This window comes from Tenrec ecaudatus, chromosome 13 (assembly GCF_050624435.1).
Source record: "Tenrec ecaudatus isolate mTenEca1 chromosome 13, mTenEca1.hap1, whole genome shotgun sequence".
Classification (NCBI taxonomy): Eukaryota; Metazoa; Chordata; class Mammalia; order Afrosoricida; family Tenrecidae; genus Tenrec; species Tenrec ecaudatus.
This window is the reverse complement of record NC_134542.1, coordinates 64,343,786-64,365,784: the sequence shown is the minus strand read 5'-3', so window position 1 is coordinate 64,365,784 and position 21,999 is coordinate 64,343,786. Positions and strand designations below refer to the sequence as shown.

The following is a 21,999-nucleotide window of genomic DNA, read 5'->3' as shown; positions in this document are numbered from 1 at the left end:
TGTGTGTGTGTGTGTGTGTGTGTCGCCGAGGAGCCAACAGGAGGGCGGGGTGACCCCTGAGAGGTACCAGGGAGAACGAGGGAATACAAAACACCGGACACCGTGTGAAGGGAGGATAACCGTGTTGGCTGTGGCCTGGATGATGGCGGCACAACTGTTGGGAAGGTGATGGGACCAGTGAAATGGAGACATGCTCACATGCACAAATCAAGGACTTCACGGATTCCTGGAATACTAATCGAATAGGTGGATGAACCTATTTGTACATCTCTCTCTCAAGGTCTTTCATTCTCTCCCTCTCTCTGTGTCTCTTGCTCGCTCGCTTTCTCTTTCTCACTCTCCCCCGCCCCCCTCTCTCATTCTCTTATTCAGTCCATCTCTTCTTTTTTCGTCTCTGACGCTCTCTCTTTCAGTCCCTACCGCTCTCAGCACAGTCTGTTTGTCCTGGGCGCCCCCATCCGCCCCCTGCCCCCAGACAAGCTGGCAGAACGCTTTATTCATGCTCCGGGGCTCAGGCATCTGAGAGGAACCAGGGCCCGTGGGGTGCTCGCCCGCTGTGGACGGCTGCCGTTGGGGACACCGTGGGTGGCCTCAGGGGCGCTTCTCTGGGGCTGCTCTTGGTTGGCCTCCTCACAGGCATCGACCCAGGCGTTGTACACGTCCACGGGGTCGGAGAGGTGGGTGATGGGCGCCTGGAAAGCCTCGAAGCAGACGCCACAGGAGATGACCGCTTTGCCGCGGGCACGGTCCATCTTTGCTTCACAAGCCTTGGGGTGGTTGCAGAAGGGGCAGGTGAACTCCGTGTCCAGGGTGCCGGTCCTCTTCTTCTTGGGAGGCGGCTTCTGCTTAGGCTTGCCGCGCCCCATGATGGACCCCAGCGAGGCGCGCAGTGGTGGAGGCGGAGGTGGGTGGGTCGGTGAGCGAGCCCCGTGGGCCCGGCAGGTCAGTCGGGTGGCACTTGAAGGCTTCCCCTGCTTGCTGGCTAGCTGGCTGGCTGGCTGGTTGGCTGCAGCTGCGGGTGCCGACCAGACCAACAGGGGCGGGAGGAGGGCTGGAGGAAGGAAGCGAGGCCAAGCGGAGCAGGGACGCCACTGGCTGTGGAGGCAGCGTCGTCGTGGATCCTGGTCGTCGTCCTCCTGGCAGGTCGCAGATGGCTCCTGGGATCAGCAGGCGGCCTTCTGGGGAAGCGGAGGCGGAGGCGGAGTCGGAGGCGGAGCAGGAGCCGGAAACCAGATCCAGGAGTGGCTGGAGAAGGGAGCTGGAGTCCAAGGGCCTAGGGCCCGCCAGCGGTCAATTTATACAAACCTGCCTGAGGAGGCCACGCCCTCGAGGTGGGGCTGGTGGGGGAGGGCGGGCTGGATATGCAGCCCTGCCCAGATCGCCTCAGGGCAGTGTGCATGGGAATCATTCCTCTGAGTTTCTGGAGTCCCCCTGTGGGGAGGGGCCGTGACTGGGCTGAGGAAAGACAGGGACCGGGCAGAGGAGAGTTGGAGGGCGCGGGGAGACACCAGGGAGCGGAAAGCATGTGCCAAGAGCTGTCCCCTGCCTAGGCCAGCTCCAAGCTCCAAGTGCTCGCCTGCCAGGCTTCAGGCGAGGCAGGAAAAGTATATCCTACCATGGCCACCTGTGGAATCAGGTTGGACGGTGTCAAAGGAAAGGCTTCCTTTCCCAGGGGATTTGGAGGGAGGCTGTGTGTGTGTGTGTGTGTGTGTGTGTGTGTGTGTGTGTGTGTGTGTGTGTCACCGAGGAGCCAACAGGAGGGCGGGGTGACCCCTGAGAGGTACCAGGGAGAACGAGGGAATACAAAACACCGGACACCGTGTGAAGGGAGGATAACCGTGTTGGCTGTGGCCTGGATGATGGCGGCACAACTGTTGGGAAGGTGATGGGACCAGTGAAATGGAGACATGCTCACATGCACAAATCAAGGACTTCACGGATTCCTGGAATACTAATCGAATAGGTGGATGAACCTATTTGTACATCTCTCTCTCAAGGTCTTTCATTCTCTCCCTCTCTCTGTGTCTCTTGCTCGCTCGCTTTCTCTTTCTCACTCTCCCCCGCCCCCCTCTCTCATTCTCTTATTCAGTCCATCTCTTCTTTTTTCGTCTCTGACGCTCTCTCTTTCAGTCCCTACCGCTCTCAGCACAGTCTGTTTGTCCTGGGCGCCCCCATCCGCCCCCTGCCCCCAGACAAGCTGGCAGAACGCTTTATTCATGCTCCGGGGCTCAGGCATCTGAGAGGAACCAGGGCCCGTGGGGTGCTCGCCCGCTGTGGACGGCTGCCGTTGGGGACACCGTGGGTGGCCTCAGGGGCGCTTCTCTGGGGCTGCTCTTGGTTGGCCTCCTCACAGGCATCGACCCAGGCGTTGTACACGTCCACGGGGTCGGAGAGGTGGGTGATGGGCGCCTGGAAAGCCTCGAAGCAGACGCCACAGGAGATGACCGCTTTGCCGCGGGCACGGTCCATCTTTGCTTCACAAGCCTTGGGGTGGTTGCAGAAGGGGCAGGTGAACTCCGTGTCCAGGGTGCCGGTCCTCTTCTTCTTGGGAGGCGGCTTCTGCTTAGGCTTGCCGCGCCCCATGATGGACCCCAGCGAGGCGCGCAGTGGTGGAGGCGGAGGTGGGTGGGTCGGTGAGCGAGCCCCGTGGGCCCGGCAGGTCAGTCGGGTGGCACTTGAAGGCTTCCCCTGCTTGCTGGCTAGCTGGCTGGCTGGCTGGTTGGCTGCAGCTGCGGGTGCCGACCAGACCAACAGGGGCGGGAGGAGGGCTGGAGGAAGGAAGCGAGGCCAAGCGGAGCAGGGACGCCACTGGCTGTGGAGGCAGCGTCGTCGTGGATCCTGGTCGTCGTCCTCCTGGCAGGTCGCAGATGGCTCCTGGGATCAGCAGGCGGCCTTCTGGGGAAGCGGAGGCGGAGGCGGAGTCGGAGGCGGAGCAGGAGCCGGAAACCAGATCCAGGAGTGGCTGGAGAAGGGAGCTGGAGTCCAAGGGCCTAGGGCCCGCCAGCGGTCAATTTATACAAACCTGCCTGAGGAGGCCACGCCCTCGAGGTGGGGCTGGGGGGGGAGGGCGGGCTGGATATGCAGCCCTGCCCAGATCGCCTCAGGGCAGTGTGCATGGGAATCATTCCTCTGAGTTTCTGGAGTCCCCCTGTGGGGAGGGGCCGTGACTGGGCTGAGGAAAGACAGGGACCGGGCAGAGGAGAGTTGGAGGGCGCGGGGAGACACCAGGGAGCGGAAAGCATGTGCCAAGAGCTGTCCCCTGCCTAGGCCAGCTCCAAGCTCCAAGTGCTCGCCTGCCAGGCTTCAGGCGAGGCAGGAAAAGTATATCCTACCATGGCCACCTGTGGAATCAGGTTGGACGGTGTCAAAGGAAAGGCTTCCTTTCCCAGGGGATTTGGAGGGAGGCTGTGTGTGTGTGTGTGTGTGTGTGTGTGTGTGTGTGTGTGTGTGTGTGTGTGTCACCGAGGAGCCAACAGGAGGGCGGGGTGACCCCTGAGAGGTACCAGGGAGAACGAGGGAATACAAAACACCGGACACCGTGTGAAGGGAGGATAACCGTGTTGGCTGTGGCCTGGATGATGGCGGCACAACTGTTGGGAAGGTGATGGGACCAGTGAAATGGAGACATGCTCACATGCACAAATCAAGGACTTCACGGATTCCTGGAATACTAATCGAATAGGTGGATGAACCTATTTGTACATCTCTCTCTCAAGGTCTTTCATTCTCTCCCTCTCTCTGTGTCTCTTGCTCGCTCGCTTTCTCTTTCTCACTCTCCCCCGCCCCCCTCTCTCATTCTCTTATTCAGTCCATCTCTTCTTTTTTCGTCTCTGACGCTCTCTCTTTCAGTCCCTACCGCTCTCAGCACAGTCTGTTTGTCCTGGGCGCCCCCATCCGCCCCCTGCCCCCAGACAAGCTGGCAGAACGCTTTATTCATGCTCCGGGGCTCAGGCATCTGAGAGGAACCAGGGCCCGTGGGGTGCTCGCCCGCTGTGGACGGCTGCCGTTGGGGACACCGTGGGTGGCCTCAGGGGCGCTTCTCTGGGGCTGCTCTTGGTTGGCCTCCTCACAGGCATCGACCCAGGCGTTGTACACGTCCACGGGGTCGGAGAGGTGGGTGATGGGCGCCTGGAAAGCCTCGAAGCAGACGCCACAGGAGATGACCGCTTTGCCGCGGGCACGGTCCATCTTTGCTTCACAAGCCTTGGGGTGGTTGCAGAAGGGGCAGGTGAACTCCGTGTCCAGGGTGCCGGTCCTCTTCTTCTTGGGAGGCGGCTTCTGCTTAGGCTTGCCGCGCCCCATGATGGACCCCAGCGAGGCGCGCAGTGGTGGAGGCGGAGGTGGGTGGGTCGGTGAGCGAGCCCCGTGGGCCCGGCAGGTCAGTCGGGTGGCACTTGAAGGCTTCCCCTGCTTGCTGGCTAGCTGGCTGGCTGGCTGGTTGGCTGCAGCTGCGGGTGCCGACCAGACCAACAGGGGCGGGAGGAGGGCTGGAGGAAGGAAGCGAGGCCAAGCGGAGCAGGGACGCCACTGGCTGTGGAGGCAGCGTCGTCGTGGATCCTGGTCGTCGTCCTCCTGGCAGGTCGCAGATGGCTCCTGGGATCAGCAGGCGGCCTTCTGGGGAAGCGGAGGCGGAGGCGGAGTCGGAGGCGGAGCAGGAGCCGGAAACCAGATCCAGGAGTGGCTGGAGAAGGGAGCTGGAGTCCAAGGGCCTAGGGCCCGCCAGCGGTCAATTTATACAAACCTGCCTGAGGAGGCCACGCCCTCGAGGTGGGGCTGGGGGGGGAGGGCGGGCTGGATATGCAGCCCTGCCCAGATCGCCTCAGGGCAGTGTGCATGGGAATCATTCCTCTGAGTTTCTGGAGTCCCCCTGTGGGGAGGGGCCGTGACTGGGCTGAGGAAAGACAGGGACCGGGCAGAGGAGAGTTGGAGGGCGCGGGGAGACACCAGGGAGCGGAAAGCATGTGCCAAGAGCTGTCCCCTGCCTAGGCCAGCTCCAAGCTCCAAGTGCTCGCCTGCCAGGCTTCAGGCGAGGCAGGAAAAGTATATCCTACCATGGCCACCTGTGGAATCAGGTTGGACGGTGTCAAAGGAAAGGCTTCCTTTCCCAGGGGATTTGGAGGGAGGCTGTGTGTGTGTGTGTGTGTGTGTGTGTGTGTGTGTGTGTGTGTGTGTGTGTGTCACCGAGGAGCCAACAGGAGGGCGGGGTGACCCCTGAGAGGTACCAGGGAGAACGAGGGAATACAAAACACCGGACACCGTGTGAAGGGAGGATAACCGTGTTGGCTGTGGCCTGGATGATGGCGGCACAACTGTTGGGAAGGTGATGGGACCAGTGAAATGGAGACATGCTCACATGCACAAATCAAGGACTTCACGGATTCCTGGAATACTAATCGAATAGGTGGATGAACCTATTTGTACATCTCTCTCTCAAGGTCTTTCATTCTCTCCCTCTCTCTGTGTCTCTTGCTCGCTCGCTTTCTCTTTCTCACTCTCCCCCGCCCCCCTCTCTCATTCTCTTATTCAGTCCATCTCTTCTTTTTTCGTCTCTGACGCTCTCTCTTTCAGTCCCTACCGCTCTCAGCACAGTCTGTTTGTCCTGGGCGCCCCCATCCGCCCCCTGCCCCCAGACAAGCTGGCAGAACGCTTTATTCATGCTCCGGGGCTCAGGCATCTGAGAGGAACCAGGGCCCGTGGGGTGCTCGCCCGCTGTGGACGGCTGCCGTTGGGGACACCGTGGGTGGCCTCAGGGGCGCTTCTCTGGGGCTGCTCTTGGTTGGCCTCCTCACAGGCATCGACCCAGGCGTTGTACACGTCCACGGGGTCGGAGAGGTGGGTGATGGGCGCCTGGAAAGCCTCGAAGCAGACGCCACAGGAGATGACCGCTTTGCCGCGGGCACGGTCCATCTTTGCTTCACAAGCCTTGGGGTGGTTGCAGAAGGGGCAGGTGAACTCCGTGTCCAGGGTGCCGGTCCTCTTCTTCTTGGGAGGCGGCTTCTGCTTAGGCTTGCCGCGCCCCATGATGGACCCCAGCGAGGCGCGCAGTGGTGGAGGCGGAGGTGGGTGGGTCGGTGAGCGAGCCCCGTGGGCCCGGCAGGTCAGTCGGGTGGCACTTGAAGGCTTCCCCTGCTTGCTGGCTAGCTGGCTGGCTGGCTGGTTGGCTGCAGCTGCGGGTGCCGACCAGACCAACAGGGGCGGGAGGAGGGCTGGAGGAAGGAAGCGAGGCCAAGCGGAGCAGGGACGCCACTGGCTGTGGAGGCAGCGTCGTCGTGGATCCTGGTCGTCGTCCTCCTGGCAGGTCGCAGATGGCTCCTGGGATCAGCAGGCGGCCTTCTGGGGAAGCGGAGGCGGAGGCGGAGTCGGAGGCGGAGCAGGAGCCGGAAACCAGATCCAGGAGTGGCTGGAGAAGGGAGCTGGAGTCCAAGGGCCTAGGGCCCGCCAGCGGTCAATTTATACAAACCTGCCTGAGGAGGCCACGCCCTCGAGGTGGGGCTGGGGGGGGAGGGCGGGCTGGATATGCAGCCCTGCCCAGATCGCCTCAGGGCAGTGTGCATGGGAATCATTCCTCTGAGTTTCTGGAGTCCCCCTGTGGGGAGGGGCCGTGACTGGGCTGAGGAAAGACAGGGACCGGGCAGAGGAGAGTTGGAGGGCGCGGGGAGACACCAGGGAGCGGAAAGCATGTGCCAAGAGCTGTCCCCTGCCTAGGCCAGCTCCAAGCTCCAAGTGCTCGCCTGCCAGGCTTCAGGCGAGGCAGGAAAAGTATATCCTACCATGGCCACCTGTGGAATCAGGTTGGACGGTGTCAAAGGAAAGGCTTCCTTTCCCAGGGGATTTGGAGGGAGGCTGTGTGTGTGTGTGTGTGTGTGTGTGTGTGTGTGTGTGTGTGTGTGTGTGTCGCCGAGGAGCCAACAGGAGGGCGGGGTGACCCCTGAGAGGTACCAGGGAGAACGAGGGAATACAAAACACCGGACACCGTGTGAAGGGAGGATAACCGTGTTGGCTGTGGCCTGGATGATGGCGGCACAACTGTTGGGAAGGTGATGGGACCAGTGAAATGGAGACATGCTCACATGCACAAATCAAGGACTTCACGGATTCCTGGAATACTAATCGAATAGGTGGATGAACCTATTTGTACATCTCTCTCTCAAGGTCTTTCATTCTCTCCCTCTCTCTGTGTCTCTTGCTCGCTCGCTTTCTCTTTCTCACTCTCCCCCGCCCCCCTCTCTCATTCTCTTATTCAGTCCATCTCTTCTTTTTTCGTCTCTGACGCTCTCTCTTTCAGTCCCTACCGCTCTCAGCACAGTCTGTTTGTCCTGGGCGCCCCCATCCGCCCCCTGCCCCCAGACAAGCTGGCAGAACGCTTTATTCATGCTCCGGGGCTCAGGCATCTGAGAGGAACCAGGGCCCGTGGGGTGCTCGCCCGCTGTGGACGGCTGCCGTTGGGGACACCGTGGGTGGCCTCAGGGGCGCTTCTCTGGGGCTGCTCTTGGTTGGCCTCCTCACAGGCATCGACCCAGGCGTTGTACACGTCCACGGGGTCGGAGAGGTGGGTGATGGGCGCCTGGAAAGCCTCGAAGCAGACGCCACAGGAGATGACCGCTTTGCCGCGGGCACGGTCCATCTTTGCTTCACAAGCCTTGGGGTGGTTGCAGAAGGGGCAGGTGAACTCCGTGTCCAGGGTGCCGGTCCTCTTCTTCTTGGGAGGCGGCTTCTGCTTAGGCTTGCCGCGCCCCATGATGGACCCCAGCGAGGCGCGCAGTGGTGGAGGCGGAGGTGGGTGGGTCGGTGAGCGAGCCCCGTGGGCCCGGCAGGTCAGTCGGGTGGCACTTGAAGGCTTCCCCTGCTTGCTGGCTAGCTGGCTGGCTGGCTGGTTGGCTGCAGCTGCGGGTGCCGACCAGACCAACAGGGGCGGGAGGAGGGCTGGAGGAAGGAAGCGAGGCCAAGCGGAGCAGGGACGCCACTGGCTGTGGAGGCAGCGTCGTCGTGGATCCTGGTCGTCGTCCTCCTGGCAGGTCGCAGATGGCTCCTGGGATCAGCAGGCGGCCTTCTGGGGAAGCGGAGGCGGAGGCGGAGTCGGAGGCGGAGCAGGAGCCGGAAACCAGATCCAGGAGTGGCTGGAGAAGGGAGCTGGAGTCCAAGGGCCTAGGGCCCGCCAGCGGTCAATTTATACAAACCTGCCTGAGGAGGCCACGCCCTCGAGGTGGGGCTGGGGGGGGAGGGCGGGCTGGATATGCAGCCCTGCCCAGATCGCCTCAGGGCAGTGTGCATGGGAATCATTCCTCTGAGTTTCTGGAGTCCCCCTGTGGGGAGGGGCCGTGACTGGGCTGAGGAAAGACAGGGACCGGGCAGAGGAGAGTTGGAGGGCGCGGGGAGACACCAGGGAGCGGAAAGCATGTGCCAAGAGCTGTCCCCTGCCTAGGCCAGCTCCAAGCTCCAAGTGCTCGCCTGCCAGGCTTCAGGCGAGGCAGGAAAAGTATATCCTACCATGGCCACCTGTGGAATCAGGTTGGACGGTGTCAAAGGAAAGGCTTCCTTTCCCAGGGGATTTGGAGGGAGGCTGTGTGTGTGTGTGTGTGTGTGTGTGTGTGTGTGTGTGTGTGTGTCACCGAGGAGCCAACAGGAGGGCGGGGTGACCCCTGAGAGGTACCAGGGAGAACGAGGGAATACAAAACACCGGACACCGTGTGAAGGGAGGATAACCGTGTTGGCTGTGGCCTGGATGATGGCGGCACAACTGTTGGGAAGGTGATGGGACCAGTGAAATGGAGACATGCTCACATGCACAAATCAAGGACTTCACGGATTCCTGGAATACTAATCGAATAGGTGGATGAACCTATTTGTACATCTCTCTCTCAAGGTCTTTCATTCTCTCCCTCTCTCTGTGTCTCTTGCTCGCTCGCTTTCTCTTTCTCACTCTCCCCCGCCCCCCTCTCTCATTCTCTTATTCAGTCCATCTCTTCTTTTTTCGTCTCTGACGCTCTCTCTTTCAGTCCCTACCGCTCTCAGCACAGTCTGTTTGTCCTGGGCGCCCCCATCCGCCCCCTGCCCCCAGACAAGCTGGCAGAACGCTTTATTCATGCTCCGGGGCTCAGGCATCTGAGAGGAACCAGGGCCCGTGGGGTGCTCGCCCGCTGTGGACGGCTGCCGTTGGGGACACCGTGGGTGGCCTCAGGGGCGCTTCTCTGGGGCTGCTCTTGGTTGGCCTCCTCACAGGCATCGACCCAGGCGTTGTACACGTCCACGGGGTCGGAGAGGTGGGTGATGGGCGCCTGGAAAGCCTCGAAGCAGACGCCACAGGAGATGACCGCTTTGCCGCGGGCACGGTCCATCTTTGCTTCACAAGCCTTGGGGTGGTTGCAGAAGGGGCAGGTGAACTCCGTGTCCAGGGTGCCGGTCCTCTTCTTCTTGGGAGGCGGCTTCTGCTTAGGCTTGCCGCGCCCCATGATGGACCCCAGCGAGGCGCGCAGTGGTGGAGGCGGAGGTGGGTGGGTCGGTGAGCGAGCCCCGTGGGCCCGGCAGGTCAGTCGGGTGGCACTTGAAGGCTTCCCCTGCTTGCTGGCTAGCTGGCTGGCTGGCTGGTTGGCTGCAGCTGCGGGTGCCGACCAGACCAACAGGGGCGGGAGGAGGGCTGGAGGAAGGAAGCGAGGCCAAGCGGAGCAGGGACGCCACTGGCTGTGGAGGCAGCGTCGTCGTGGATCCTGGTCGTCGTCCTCCTGGCAGGTCGCAGATGGCTCCTGGGATCAGCAGGCGGCCTTCTGGGGAAGCGGAGGCGGAGGCGGAGTCGGAGGCGGAGCAGGAGCCGGAAACCAGATCCAGGAGTGGCTGGAGAAGGGAGCTGGAGTCCAAGGGCCTAGGGCCCGCCAGCGGTCAATTTATACAAACCTGCCTGAGGAGGCCACGCCCTCGAGGTGGGGCTGGGGGGGGAGGGCGGGCTGGATATGCAGCCCTGCCCAGATCGCCTCAGGGCAGTGTGCATGGGAATCATTCCTCTGAGTTTCTGGAGTCCCCCTGTGGGGAGGGGCCGTGACTGGGCTGAGGAAAGACAGGGACCGGGCAGAGGAGAGTTGGAGGGCGCGGGGAGACACCAGGGAGCGGAAAGCATGTGCCAAGAGCTGTCCCCTGCCTAGGCCAGCTCCAAGCTCCAAGTGCTCGCCTGCCAGGCTTCAGGCGAGGCAGGAAAAGTATATCCTACCATGGCCACCTGTGGAATCAGGTTGGACGGTGTCAAAGGAAAGGCTTCCTTTCCCAGGGGATTTGGAGGGAGGCTGTGTGTGTGTGTGTGTGTGTGTGTGTGTGTGTGTGTGTGTGTGTGTGTCGCCGAGGAGCCAACAGGAGGGCGGGGTGACCCCTGAGAGGTACCAGGGAGAACGAGGGAATACAAAACACCGGACACCGTGTGAAGGGAGGATAACCGTGTTGGCTGTGGCCTGGATGATGGCGGCACAACTGTTGGGAAGGTGATGGGACCAGTGAAATGGAGACATGCTCACATGCACAAATCAAGGACTTCACGGATTCCTGGAATACTAATCGAATAGGTGGATGAACCTATTTGTACATCTCTCTCTCAAGGTCTTTCATTCTCTCCCTCTCTCTGTGTCTCTTGCTCGCTCGCTTTCTCTTTCTCACTCTCCCCCGCCCCCCTCTCTCATTCTCTTATTCAGTCCATCTCTTCTTTTTTCGTCTCTGACGCTCTCTCTTTCAGTCCCTACCGCTCTCAGCACAGTCTGTTTGTCCTGGGCGCCCCCATCCGCCCCCTGCCCCCAGACAAGCTGGCAGAACGCTTTATTCATGCTCCGGGGCTCAGGCATCTGAGAGGAACCAGGGCCCGTGGGGTGCTCGCCCGCTGTGGACGGCTGCCGTTGGGGACACCGTGGGTGGCCTCAGGGGCGCTTCTCTGGGGCTGCTCTTGGTTGGCCTCCTCACAGGCATCGACCCAGGCGTTGTACACGTCCACGGGGTCGGAGAGGTGGGTGATGGGCGCCTGGAAAGCCTCGAAGCAGACGCCACAGGAGATGACCGCTTTGCCGCGGGCACGGTCCATCTTTGCTTCACAAGCCTTGGGGTGGTTGCAGAAGGGGCAGGTGAACTCCGTGTCCAGGGTGCCGGTCCTCTTCTTCTTGGGAGGCGGCTTCTGCTTAGGCTTGCCGCGCCCCATGATGGACCCCAGCGAGGCGCGCAGTGGTGGAGGCGGAGGTGGGTGGGTCGGTGAGCGAGCCCCGTGGGCCCGGCAGGTCAGTCGGGTGGCACTTGAAGGCTTCCCCTGCTTGCTGGCTAGCTGGCTGGCTGGCTGGTTGGCTGCAGCTGCGGGTGCCGACCAGACCAACAGGGGCGGGAGGAGGGCTGGAGGAAGGAAGCGAGGCCAAGCGGAGCAGGGACGCCACTGGCTGTGGAGGCAGCGTCGTCGTGGATCCTGGTCGTCGTCCTCCTGGCAGGTCGCAGATGGCTCCTGGGATCAGCAGGCGGCCTTCTGGGGAAGCGGAGGCGGAGGCGGAGTCGGAGGCGGAGCAGGAGCCGGAAACCAGATCCAGGAGTGGCTGGAGAAGGGAGCTGGAGTCCAAGGGCCTAGGGCCCGCCAGCGGTCAATTTATACAAACCTGCCTGAGGAGGCCACGCCCTCGAGGTGGGGCTGGGGGGGGAGGGCGGGCTGGATATGCAGCCCTGCCCAGATCGCCTCAGGGCAGTGTGCATGGGAATCATTCCTCTGAGTTTCTGGAGTCCCCCTGTGGGGAGGGGCCGTGACTGGGCTGAGGAAAGACAGGGACCGGGCAGAGGAGAGTTGGAGGGCGCGGGGAGACACCAGGGAGCGGAAAGCATGTGCCAAGAGCTGTCCCCTGCCTAGGCCAGCTCCAAGCTCCAAGTGCTCGCCTGCCAGGCTTCAGGCGAGGCAGGAAAAGTATATCCTACCATGGCCACCTGTGGAATCAGGTTGGACGGTGTCAAAGGAAAGGCTTCCTTTCCCAGGGGATTTGGAGGGAGGCTGTGTGTGTGTGTGTGTGTGTGTGTGTGTGTGTGTGTGTGTGTCGCCGAGGAGCCAACAGGAGGGCGGGGTGACCCCTGAGAGGTACCAGGGAGAACGAGGGAATACAAAACACCGGACACCGTGTGAAGGGAGGATAACCGTGTTGGCTGTGGCCTGGATGATGGCGGCACAACTGTTGGGAAGGTGATGGGACCAGTGAAATGGAGACATGCTCACATGCACAAATCAAGGACTTCACGGATTCCTGGAATACTAATCGAATAGGTGGATGAACCTATTTGTACATCTCTCTCTCAAGGTCTTTCATTCTCTCCCTCTCTCTGTGTCTCTTGCTCGCTCGCTTTCTCTTTCTCACTCTCCCCCGCCCCCCTCTCTCATTCTCTTATTCAGTCCATCTCTTCTTTTTTCGTCTCTGACGCTCTCTCTTTCAGTCCCTACCGCTCTCAGCACAGTCTGTTTGTCCTGGGCGCCCCCATCCGCCCCCTGCCCCCAGACAAGCTGGCAGAACGCTTTATTCATGCTCCGGGGCTCAGGCATCTGAGAGGAACCAGGGCCCGTGGGGTGCTCGCCCGCTGTGGACGGCTGCCGTTGGGGACACCGTGGGTGGCCTCAGGGGCGCTTCTCTGGGGCTGCTCTTGGTTGGCCTCCTCACAGGCATCGACCCAGGCGTTGTACACGTCCACGGGGTCGGAGAGGTGGGTGATGGGCGCCTGGAAAGCCTCGAAGCAGACGCCACAGGAGATGACCGCTTTGCCGCGGGCACGGTCCATCTTTGCTTCACAAGCCTTGGGGTGGTTGCAGAAGGGGCAGGTGAACTCCGTGTCCAGGGTGCCGGTCCTCTTCTTCTTGGGAGGCGGCTTCTGCTTAGGCTTGCCGCGCCCCATGATGGACCCCAGCGAGGCGCGCAGTGGTGGAGGCGGAGGTGGGTGGGTCGGTGAGCGAGCCCCGTGGGCCCGGCAGGTCAGTCGGGTGGCACTTGAAGGCTTCCCCTGCTTGCTGGCTAGCTGGCTGGCTGGCTGGTTGGCTGCAGCTGCGGGTGCCGACCAGACCAACAGGGGCGGGAGGAGGGCTGGAGGAAGGAAGCGAGGCCAAGCGGAGCAGGGACGCCACTGGCTGTGGAGGCAGCGTCGTCGTGGATCCTGGTCGTCGTCCTCCTGGCAGGTCGCAGATGGCTCCTGGGATCAGCAGGCGGCCTTCTGGGGAAGCGGAGGCGGAGGCGGAGTCGGAGGCGGAGCAGGAGCCGGAAACCAGATCCAGGAGTGGCTGGAGAAGGGAGCTGGAGTCCAAGGGCCTAGGGCCCGCCAGCGGTCAATTTATACAAACCTGCCTGAGGAGGCCACGCCCTCGAGGTGGGGCTGGGGGGGGAGGGCGGGCTGGATATGCAGCCCTGCCCAGATCGCCTCAGGGCAGTGTGCATGGGAATCATTCCTCTGAGTTTCTGGAGTCCCCCTGTGGGGAGGGGCCGTGACTGGGCTGAGGAAAGACAGGGACCGGGCAGAGGAGAGTTGGAGGGCGCGGGGAGACACCAGGGAGCGGAAAGCATGTGCCAAGAGCTGTCCCCTGCCTAGGCCAGCTCCAAGCTCCAAGTGCTCGCCTGCCAGGCTTCAGGCGAGGCAGGAAAAGTATATCCTACCATGGCCACCTGTGGAATCAGGTTGGACGGTGTCAAAGGAAAGGCTTCCTTTCCCAGGGGATTTGGAGGGAGGCTGTGTGTGTGTGTGTGTGTGTGTGTGTGTGTGTGTGTGTGTGTGTGTGTGTGTGTCGCCGAGGAGCCAACAGGAGGGCGGGGTGACCCCTGAGAGGTACCAGGGAGAACGAGGGAATACAAAACACCGGACACCGTGTGAAGGGAGGATAACCGTGTTGGCTGTGGCCTGGATGATGGCGGCACAACTGTTGGGAAGGTGATGGGACCAGTGAAATGGAGACATGCTCACATGCACAAATCAAGGACTTCACGGATTCCTGGAATACTAATCGAATAGGTGGATGAACCTATTTGTACATCTCTCTCTCAAGGTCTTTCATTCTCTCCCTCTCTCTGTGTCTCTTGCTCGCTCGCTTTCTCTTTCTCACTCTCCCCCGCCCCCCTCTCTCATTCTCTTATTCAGTCCATCTCTTCTTTTTTCGTCTCTGACGCTCTCTCTTTCAGTCCCTACCGCTCTCAGCACAGTCTGTTTGTCCTGGGCGCCCCCATCCGCCCCCTGCCCCCAGACAAGCTGGCAGAACGCTTTATTCATGCTCCGGGGCTCAGGCATCTGAGAGGAACCAGGGCCCGTGGGGTGCTCGCCCGCTGTGGACGGCTGCCGTTGGGGACACCGTGGGTGGCCTCAGGGGCGCTTCTCTGGGGCTGCTCTTGGTTGGCCTCCTCACAGGCATCGACCCAGGCGTTGTACACGTCCACGGGGTCGGAGAGGTGGGTGATGGGCGCCTGGAAAGCCTCGAAGCAGACGCCACAGGAGATGACCGCTTTGCCGCGGGCACGGTCCATCTTTGCTTCACAAGCCTTGGGGTGGTTGCAGAAGGGGCAGGTGAACTCCGTGTCCAGGGTGCCGGTCCTCTTCTTCTTGGGAGGCGGCTTCTGCTTAGGCTTGCCGCGCCCCATGATGGACCCCAGCGAGGCGCGCAGTGGTGGAGGCGGAGGTGGGTGGGTCGGTGAGCGAGCCCCGTGGGCCCGGCAGGTCAGTCGGGTGGCACTTGAAGGCTTCCCCTGCTTGCTGGCTAGCTGGCTGGCTGGCTGGTTGGCTGCAGCTGCGGGTGCCGACCAGACCAACAGGGGCGGGAGGAGGGCTGGAGGAAGGAAGCGAGGCCAAGCGGAGCAGGGACGCCACTGGCTGTGGAGGCAGCGTCGTCGTGGATCCTGGTCGTCGTCCTCCTGGCAGGTCGCAGATGGCTCCTGGGATCAGCAGGCGGCCTTCTGGGGAAGCGGAGGCGGAGGCGGAGTCGGAGGCGGAGCAGGAGCCGGAAACCAGATCCAGGAGTGGCTGGAGAAGGGAGCTGGAGTCCAAGGGCCTAGGGCCCGCCAGCGGTCAATTTATACAAACCTGCCTGAGGAGGCCACGCCCTCGAGGTGGGGCTGGGGGGGGAGGGCGGGCTGGATATGCAGCCCTGCCCAGATCGCCTCAGGGCAGTGTGCATGGGAATCATTCCTCTGAGTTTCTGGAGTCCCCCTGTGGGGAGGGGCCGTGACTGGGCTGAGGAAAGACAGGGACCGGGCAGAGGAGAGTTGGAGGGCGCGGGGAGACACCAGGGAGCGGAAAGCATGTGCCAAGAGCTGTCCCCTGCCTAGGCCAGCTCCAAGCTCCAAGTGCTCGCCTGCCAGGCTTCAGGCGAGGCAGGAAAAGTATATCCTACCATGGCCACCTGTGGAATCAGGTTGGACGGTGTCAAAGGAAAGGCTTCCTTTCCCAGGGGATTTGGAGGGAGGCTGTGTGTGTGTGTGTGTGTGTGTGTGTGTGTGTGTGTGTGTGTGTGTGTCGCCGAGGAGCCAACAGGAGGGCGGGGTGACCCCTGAGAGGTACCAGGGAGAACGAGGGAATACAAAACACCGGACACCGTGTGAAGGGAGGATAACCGTGTTGGCTGTGGCCTGGATGATGGCGGCACAACTGTTGGGAAGGTGATGGGACCAGTGAAATGGAGACATGCTCACATGCACAAATCAAGGACTTCACGGATTCCTGGAATACTAATCGAATAGGTGGATGAACCTATTTGTACATCTCTCTCTCAAGGTCTTTCATTCTCTCCCTCTCTCTGTGTCTCTTGCTCGCTCGCTTTCTCTTTCTCACTCTCCCCCGCCCCCCTCTCTCATTCTCTTATTCAGTCCATCTCTTCTTTTTTCGTCTCTGACGCTCTCTCTTTCAGTCCCTACCGCTCTCAGCACAGTCTGTTTGTCCTGGGCGCCCCCATCCGCCCCCTGCCCCCAGACAAGCTGGCAGAACGCTTTATTCATGCTCCGGGGCTCAGGCATCTGAGAGGAACCAGGGCCCGTGGGGTGCTCGCCCGCTGTGGACGGCTGCCGTTGGGGACACCGTGGGTGGCCTCAGGGGCGCTTCTCTGGGGCTGCTCTTGGTTGGCCTCCTCACAGGCATCGACCCAGGCGTTGTACACGTCCACGGGGTCGGAGAGGTGGGTGATGGGCGCCTGGAAAGCCTCGAAGCAGACGCCACAGGAGATGACCGCTTTGCCGCGGGCACGGTCCATCTTTGCTTCACAAGCCTTGGGGTGGTTGCAGAAGGGGCAGGTGAACTCCGTGTCCAGGGTGCCGGTCCTCTTCTTCTTGGGAGGCGGCTTCTGCTTAGGCTTGCCGCGCCCCATGATGGACCCCAGCGAGGCGCGCAGTGGTGGAGGCGGAGGTGGGTGGGTCGGTGAGCGAGCCCCGTGGGCCCGGCAGGTCAGTCGGGTGGCACTTGAAGGCTTCCCCTGCTTGCTGGCTAGCTGGCTGGCTGGCTGGTTGGCTGCAGCTGCGGGTGCCGACCAGACCAACAGGGGCGGGAGGAGGGCTGGAGGAAGGAAGCGAGGCCAAGCGGAGCAGGGACGCCACTGGCTGTGGAGGCAGCGTCGTCGTGGATCCTGGTCGTCGTCCTCCTGGCAGGTCGCAGATGGCTCCTGGGATCAGCAGGCGGCCTTCTGGGGAAGCGGAGGCGGAGGCGGAGTCGGAGGCGGAGCAGGAGCCGGAAACCAGATCCAGGAGTGGCTGGAGAAGGGAGCTGGAGTCCAAGGGCCTAGGGCCCGCCAGCGGTCAATTTATACAAACCTGCCTGAGGAGGCCACGCCCTCGAGGTGGGGCTGGGGGGGGAGGGCGGGCTGGATATGCAGCCCTGCCCAGATCGCCTCAGGGCAGTGTGCATGGGAATCATTCCTCTGAGTTTCTGGAGTCCCCCTGTGGGGAGGGGCCGTGACTGGGCTGAGGAAAGACAGGGACCGGGCAGAGGAGAGTTGGAGGGCGCGGGGAGACACCAGGGAGCGGAAAGCATGTGCCAAGAGCTGTCCCCTGCCTAGGCCAGCTCCAAGCTCCAAGTGCTCGCCTGCCAGGCTTCAGGCGAGGCAGGAAAAGTATATCCTACCATGGCCACCTGTGGAATCAGGTTGGACGGTGTCAAAGGAAAGGCTTCCTTTCCCAGGGGATTTGGAGGGAGGCTGTGTGTGTGTGTGTGTGTGTGTGTGTGTGTGTGTGTGTGTGTGTGTGTGTGTGTCGCCGAGGAGCCAACAGGAGGGCGGGGTGACCCCTGAGAGGTACCAGGGAGAACGAGGGAATACAAAACACCGGACACCGTGTGAAGGGAGGATAACCGTGTTGGCTGTGGCCTGGATGATGGCGGCACAACTGTTGGGAAGGTGATGGGACCAGTGAAATGGAGACATGCTCACATGCACAAATCAAGGACTTCACGGATTCCTGGAATACTAATCGAATAGGTGGATGAACCTATTTGTACATCTCTCTCTCAAGGTCTTTCATTCTCTCCCTCTCTCTGTGTCTCTTGCTCGCTCGCTTTCTCTTTCTCACTCTCCCCCGCCCCCCTCTCTCATTCTCTTATTCAGTCCATCTCTTCTTTTTTCGTCTCTGACGCTCTCTCTTTCAGTCCCTACCGCTCTCAGCACAGTCTGTTTGTCCTGGGCGCCCCCATCCGCCCCCTGCCCCCAGACAAGCTGGCAGAACGCTTTATTCATGCTCCGGGGCTCAGGCATCTGAGAGGAACCAGGGCCCGTGGGGTGCTCGCCCGCTGTGGACGGCTGCCGTTGGGGACACCGTGGGTGGCCTCAGGGGCGCTTCTCTGGGGCTGCTCTTGGTTGGCCTCCTCACAGGCATCGACCCAGGCGTTGTACACGTCCACGGGGTCGGAGAGGTGGGTGATGGGCGCCTGGAAAGCCTCGAAGCAGACGCCACAGGAGATGACCGCTTTGCCGCGGGCACGGTCCATCTTTGCTTCACAAGCCTTGGGGTGGTTGCAGAAGGGGCAGGTGAACTCCGTGTCCAGGGTGCCGGTCCTCTTCTTCTTGGGAGGCGGCTTCTGCTTAGGCTTGCCGCGCCCCATGATGGACCCCAGCGAGGCGCGCAGTGGTGGAGGCGGAGGTGGGTGGGTCGGTGAGCGAGCCCCGTGGGCCCGGCAGGTCAGTCGGGTGGCACTTGAAGGCTTCCCCTGCTTGCTGGCTAGCTGGCTGGCTGGCTGGTTGGCTGCAGCTGCGGGTGCCGACCAGACCAACAGGGGCGGGAGGAGGGCTGGAGGAAGGAAGCGAGGCCAAGCGGAGCAGGGACGCCACTGGCTGTGGAGGCAGCGTCGTCGTGGATCCTGGTCGTCGTCCTCCTGGCAGGTCGCAGATGGCTCCTGGGATCAGCAGGCGGCCTTCTGGGGAAGCGGAGGCGGAGGCGGAGTCGGAGGCGGAGCAGGAGCCGGAAACCAGATCCAGGAGTGGCTGGAGAAGGGAGCTGGAGTCCAAGGGCCTAGGGCCCGCCAGCGGTCAATTTATACAAACCTGCCTGAGGAGGCCACGCCCTCGAGGTGGGGCTGGGGGGGGAGGGCGGGCTGGATATGCAGCCCTGCCCAGATCGCCTCAGGGCAGTGTGCATGGGAATCATTCCTCTGAGTTTCTGGAGTCCCCCTGTGGGGAGGGGCCGTGACTGGGCTGAGGAAAGACAGGGACCGGGCAGAGGAGAGTTGGAGGGCGCGGGGAGACACCAGGGAGCGGAAAGCATGTGCCAAGAGCTGTCCCCTGCCTAGGCCAGCTCCAAGCTCCAAGTGCTCGCCTGCCAGGCTTCAGGCGAGGCAGGAAAAGTATATCCTACCATGGCCACCTGTGGAATCAGGTTGGACGGTGTCAAAGGAAAGGCTTCCTTTCCCAGGGGATTTGGAGGGAGGCTGTGTGTGTGTGTGTGTGTGTGTGTGTGTGTGTGTGTGTGTGTGTGTGTGTGTGTGTCGCCGAGGAGCCAACAGGAGGGCGGGGTGACCCCTGAGAGGTACCAGGGAGAACGAGGGAATACAAAACACCGGACACCGTGTGAAGGGAGGATAACCGTGTTGGCTGTGGCCTGGATGATGGCGGCACAACTGTTGGGAAGGTGATGGGACCAGTGAAATGGAGACATGCTCACATGCACAAATCAAGGACTTCACGGATTCCTGGAATACTAATCGAATAGGTGGATGAACCTATTTGTACATCTCTCTCTCAAGGTCTTTCATTCTCTCCCTCTCTCTGTGTCTCTTGCTCGCTCGCTTTCTCTTTCTCACTCTCCCCCGCCCCCCTCTCTCATTCTCTTATTCAGTCCATCTCTTCTTTTTTCGTCTCTGACGCTCTCTCTTTCAGTCCCTACCGCTCTCAGCACAGTCTGTTTGTCCTGGGCGCCCCCATCCGCCCCCTGCCCCCAGACAAGCTGGCAGAACGCTTTATTCATGCTCCGGGGCTCAGGCATCTGAGAGGAACCAGGGCCCGTGGGGTGCTCGCCCGCTGTGGACGGCTGCCGTTGGGGACACCGTGGGTGGCCTCAGGGGCGCTTCTCTGGGGCTGCTCTTGGTTGGCCTCCTCACAGGCATCGACCCAGGCGTTGTACACGTCCACGGGGTCGGAGAGGTGGGTGATGGGCGCCTGGAAAGCCTCGAAGCAGACGCCACAGGAGATGACCGCTTTGCCGCGGGCACGGTCCATCTTTGCTTCACAAGCCTTGGGGTGGTTGCAGAAGGGGCAGGTGAACTCCGTGTCCAGGGTGCCGGTCCTCTTCTTCTTGGGAGGCGGCTTCTGCTTAGGCTTGCCGCGCCCCATGATGGACCCCAGCGAGGCGCGCAGTGGTGGAGGCGGAGGTGGGTGGGTCGGTGAGCGAGCCCCGTGGGCCCGGCAGGTCAGTCGGGTGGCACTTGAAGGCTTCCCCTGCTTGCTGGCTAGCTGGCTGGCTGGCTGGTTGGCTGCAGCTGCGGGTGCCGACCAGACCAACAGGGGCGGGAGGAGGGCTGGAGGAAGGAAGCGAGGCCAAGCGGAGCAGGGACGCCACTGGCTGTGGAGGCAGCGTCGTCGTGGATCCTGGTCGTCGTCCTCCTGGCAGGTCGCAGATGGCTCCTGGGATCAGCAGGCGGCCTTCTGGGGAAGCGGAGGCGGAGGCGGAGTCGGAGGCGGAGCAGGAGCCGGAAACCAGATCCAGGAGTGGCTGGAGAAGGGAGCTGGAGTCCAAGGGCCTAGGGCCCGCCAGCGGTCAATTTATACAAACCTGCCTGAGGAGGCCACGCCCTCGAGGTGGGGCTGGGGGGGGAGGGCGGGCTGGATATGCAGCCCTGCCCAGATCGCCTCAGGGCAGTGTGCATGGGAATCATTCCTCTGAGTTTCTGGAGTCCCCCTGTGGGGAGGGGCCGTGACTGGGCTGAGGAAAGACAGGGACCGGGCAGAGGAGAGTTGGAGGGCGCGGGGAGACACCAGGGAGCGGAAAGCATGTGCCAAGAGCTGTCCCCTGCCTAGGCCAGCTCCAAGCTCCAAGTGCTCGCCTGCCAGGCTTCAGGCGAGGCAGGAAAAGTATATCCTACCATGGCCACCTGTGGAATCAGGTTGGACGGTGTCAAAGGAAAGGCTTCCTTTCCCAGGGGATTTGGAGGGAGGCTGTGTGTGTGTGTGTGTGTGTGTGTGTGTGTGTGTGTGTGTGTCGCCGAGGAGCCAACAGGAGGGCGGGGTGACCCCTGAGAGGTACCAGGGAGAACGAGGGAATACAAAACACCGGACACCGTGTGAAGGGAGGATAACCGTGTTGGCTGTGGCCTGGATGATGGCGGCACAACTGTTGGGAAGGTGATGGGACCAGTGAAATGGAGACATGCTCACATGCACAAATCAAGGACTTCACGGATTCCTGGAATACTAATCGAATAGGTGGATGAACCTATTTGTACATCTCTCTCTCAAGGTCTTTCATTCTCTCCCTCTCTCTGTGTCTCTTGCTCGCTCGCTTTCTCTTTCTCACTCTCCCCCGCCCCCCTCTCTCATTCTCTTATTCAGTCCATCTCTTCTTTTTTCGTCTCTGACGCTCTCTCTTTCAGTCCCTACCGCTCTCAGCACAGTCTGTTTGTCCTGGGCGCCCCCATCCGCCCCCTGCCCCCAGACAAGCTGGCAGAACGCTTTATTCATGCTCCGGGGCTCAGGCATCTGAGAGGAACCAGGGCCCGTGGGGTGCTCGCCCGCTGTGGACGGCTGCCGTTGGGGACACCGTGGGTGGCCTCAGGGGCGCTTCTCTGGGGCTGCTCTTGGTTGGCCTCCTCACAGGCATCGACCCAGGCGTTGTACACGTCCACGGGGTCGGAGAGGTGGGTGATGGGCGCCTGGAAAGCCTCGAAGCAGACGCCACAGGAGATGACCGCTTTGCCGCGGGCACGGTCCATCTTTGCTTCACAAGCCTTGGGGTGGTTGCAGAAGGGGCAGGTGAACTCCGTGTCCAGGGTGCCGGTCCTCTTCTTCTTGGGAGGCGGCTTCTGCTTAGGCTTGCCGCGCCCCATGATGGACCCCAGCGAGGCGCGCAGTGGTGGAGGCGGAGGTGGGTGGGTCGGTGAGCGAGCCCCGTGGGCCCGGCAGGTCAGTCGGGTGGCACTTGAAGGCTTCCCCTGCTTGCTGGCTAGCTGGCTGGCTGGCTGGTTGGCTGCAGCTGCGGGTGCCAACCAGACCAACAGGGGCGGGAGGAGGGCTGGAGGAAGGAAGCGAGGCCAAGCGGAGCAGGGACGCCACTGGCTGTGGAGGCAGCGTCGTCGTGGATCCTGGTCGTCGTCCTCCTGGCAGGTCGCAGATGGCTCCTGGGATCAGCAGGCGGCCTTCTGGGGAAGCGGAGGCGGAGGCGGAGTCGGAGGCGGAGCAGGAGCCGGAAACCAGATCCAGGAGTGGCTGGAGAAGGGAGCTGGAGTCCAAGGGCCTAGGGCCCGCCAGCGGTCAATTTATACAAACCTGCCTGAGGAGGCCACGCCCTCGAGGTGGGGCTGGGGGGGGAGGGCGGGCTGGATATGCAGCCCTGCCCAGATCGCCTCAGGGCAGTGTGCATGGGA

The 21,999-nt window shown here is 62.0% G+C and overlaps 13 protein-coding genes across 13 annotated transcripts; all 13 read right to left on the bottom strand.

The window, feature by feature from the left end:
• Positions 1-584: 584 nt before the first annotated feature.
• On the bottom strand, positions 585-866 carry LOC142423969 (transcription elongation factor 1 homolog; the record flags this gene model as incomplete). Its single annotated transcript, XM_075529102.1, has 1 exon — positions 585-866. A coding segment is annotated over exon 1 (282 nt), but the record flags the coding sequence as incomplete, so codon positions are not given.
• Positions 867-2,301: 1,435 nt separating this feature from the next.
• Positions 2,302-2,583, bottom strand: LOC142423968 (transcription elongation factor 1 homolog; the record flags this gene model as incomplete). Its single annotated transcript, XM_075529101.1, has 1 exon — positions 2,302-2,583. A coding segment is annotated over exon 1 (282 nt), but the record flags the coding sequence as incomplete, so codon positions are not given.
• A 1,437-nt stretch (positions 2,584-4,020) lies between these two features.
• On the bottom strand, positions 4,021-4,302 carry LOC142423967 (transcription elongation factor 1 homolog; the record flags this gene model as incomplete). Its single annotated transcript, XM_075529100.1, has 1 exon — positions 4,021-4,302. A coding segment is annotated over exon 1 (282 nt), but the record flags the coding sequence as incomplete, so codon positions are not given.
• Positions 4,303-5,739: 1,437 nt separating this feature from the next.
• LOC142423966 (transcription elongation factor 1 homolog) lies at positions 5,740-6,021 on the bottom strand (the record flags this gene model as incomplete). The annotated part of the gene is made up of 1 exon (XM_075529098.1): positions 5,740-6,021. A coding segment is annotated over exon 1 (282 nt), but the record flags the coding sequence as incomplete, so codon positions are not given.
• Positions 6,022-7,456: 1,435 nt separating this feature from the next.
• Positions 7,457-7,738, bottom strand: LOC142423965 (transcription elongation factor 1 homolog; the record flags this gene model as incomplete). Its single annotated transcript, XM_075529097.1, has 1 exon — positions 7,457-7,738. A coding segment is annotated over exon 1 (282 nt), but the record flags the coding sequence as incomplete, so codon positions are not given.
• Positions 7,739-9,167: 1,429 nt separating this feature from the next.
• LOC142423964 (transcription elongation factor 1 homolog) lies at positions 9,168-9,449 on the bottom strand (the record flags this gene model as incomplete). Its single annotated transcript, XM_075529096.1, has 1 exon — positions 9,168-9,449. A coding segment is annotated over exon 1 (282 nt), but the record flags the coding sequence as incomplete, so codon positions are not given.
• Positions 9,450-10,882: 1,433 nt separating this feature from the next.
• On the bottom strand, positions 10,883-11,164 carry LOC142423963 (transcription elongation factor 1 homolog; the record flags this gene model as incomplete). Its single annotated transcript, XM_075529095.1, has 1 exon — positions 10,883-11,164. A coding segment is annotated over exon 1 (282 nt), but the record flags the coding sequence as incomplete, so codon positions are not given.
• Positions 11,165-12,591: 1,427 nt separating this feature from the next.
• Positions 12,592-12,873, bottom strand: LOC142423962 (transcription elongation factor 1 homolog; the record flags this gene model as incomplete). Its single annotated transcript, XM_075529094.1, has 1 exon — positions 12,592-12,873. A coding segment is annotated over exon 1 (282 nt), but the record flags the coding sequence as incomplete, so codon positions are not given.
• A 1,439-nt stretch (positions 12,874-14,312) lies between these two features.
• On the bottom strand, positions 14,313-14,594 carry LOC142423961 (transcription elongation factor 1 homolog; the record flags this gene model as incomplete). Its single annotated transcript, XM_075529093.1, has 1 exon — positions 14,313-14,594. A coding segment is annotated over exon 1 (282 nt), but the record flags the coding sequence as incomplete, so codon positions are not given.
• A 1,433-nt stretch (positions 14,595-16,027) lies between these two features.
• On the bottom strand, positions 16,028-16,309 carry LOC142423960 (transcription elongation factor 1 homolog; the record flags this gene model as incomplete). The annotated part of the gene is made up of 1 exon (XM_075529092.1): positions 16,028-16,309. A coding segment is annotated over exon 1 (282 nt), but the record flags the coding sequence as incomplete, so codon positions are not given.
• A 1,439-nt stretch (positions 16,310-17,748) lies between these two features.
• LOC142423959 (transcription elongation factor 1 homolog) lies at positions 17,749-18,030 on the bottom strand (the record flags this gene model as incomplete). Its single annotated transcript, XM_075529090.1, has 1 exon — positions 17,749-18,030. A coding segment is annotated over exon 1 (282 nt), but the record flags the coding sequence as incomplete, so codon positions are not given.
• A 1,441-nt stretch (positions 18,031-19,471) lies between these two features.
• On the bottom strand, positions 19,472-19,753 carry LOC142423958 (transcription elongation factor 1 homolog; the record flags this gene model as incomplete). Its single annotated transcript, XM_075529089.1, has 1 exon — positions 19,472-19,753. A coding segment is annotated over exon 1 (282 nt), but the record flags the coding sequence as incomplete, so codon positions are not given.
• A 1,427-nt stretch (positions 19,754-21,180) lies between these two features.
• On the bottom strand, positions 21,181-21,462 carry LOC142423957 (transcription elongation factor 1 homolog; the record flags this gene model as incomplete). The annotated part of the gene is made up of 1 exon (XM_075529088.1): positions 21,181-21,462. A coding segment is annotated over exon 1 (282 nt), but the record flags the coding sequence as incomplete, so codon positions are not given.
• Between the last annotated feature and the right edge of the window lie 537 nt (positions 21,463-21,999).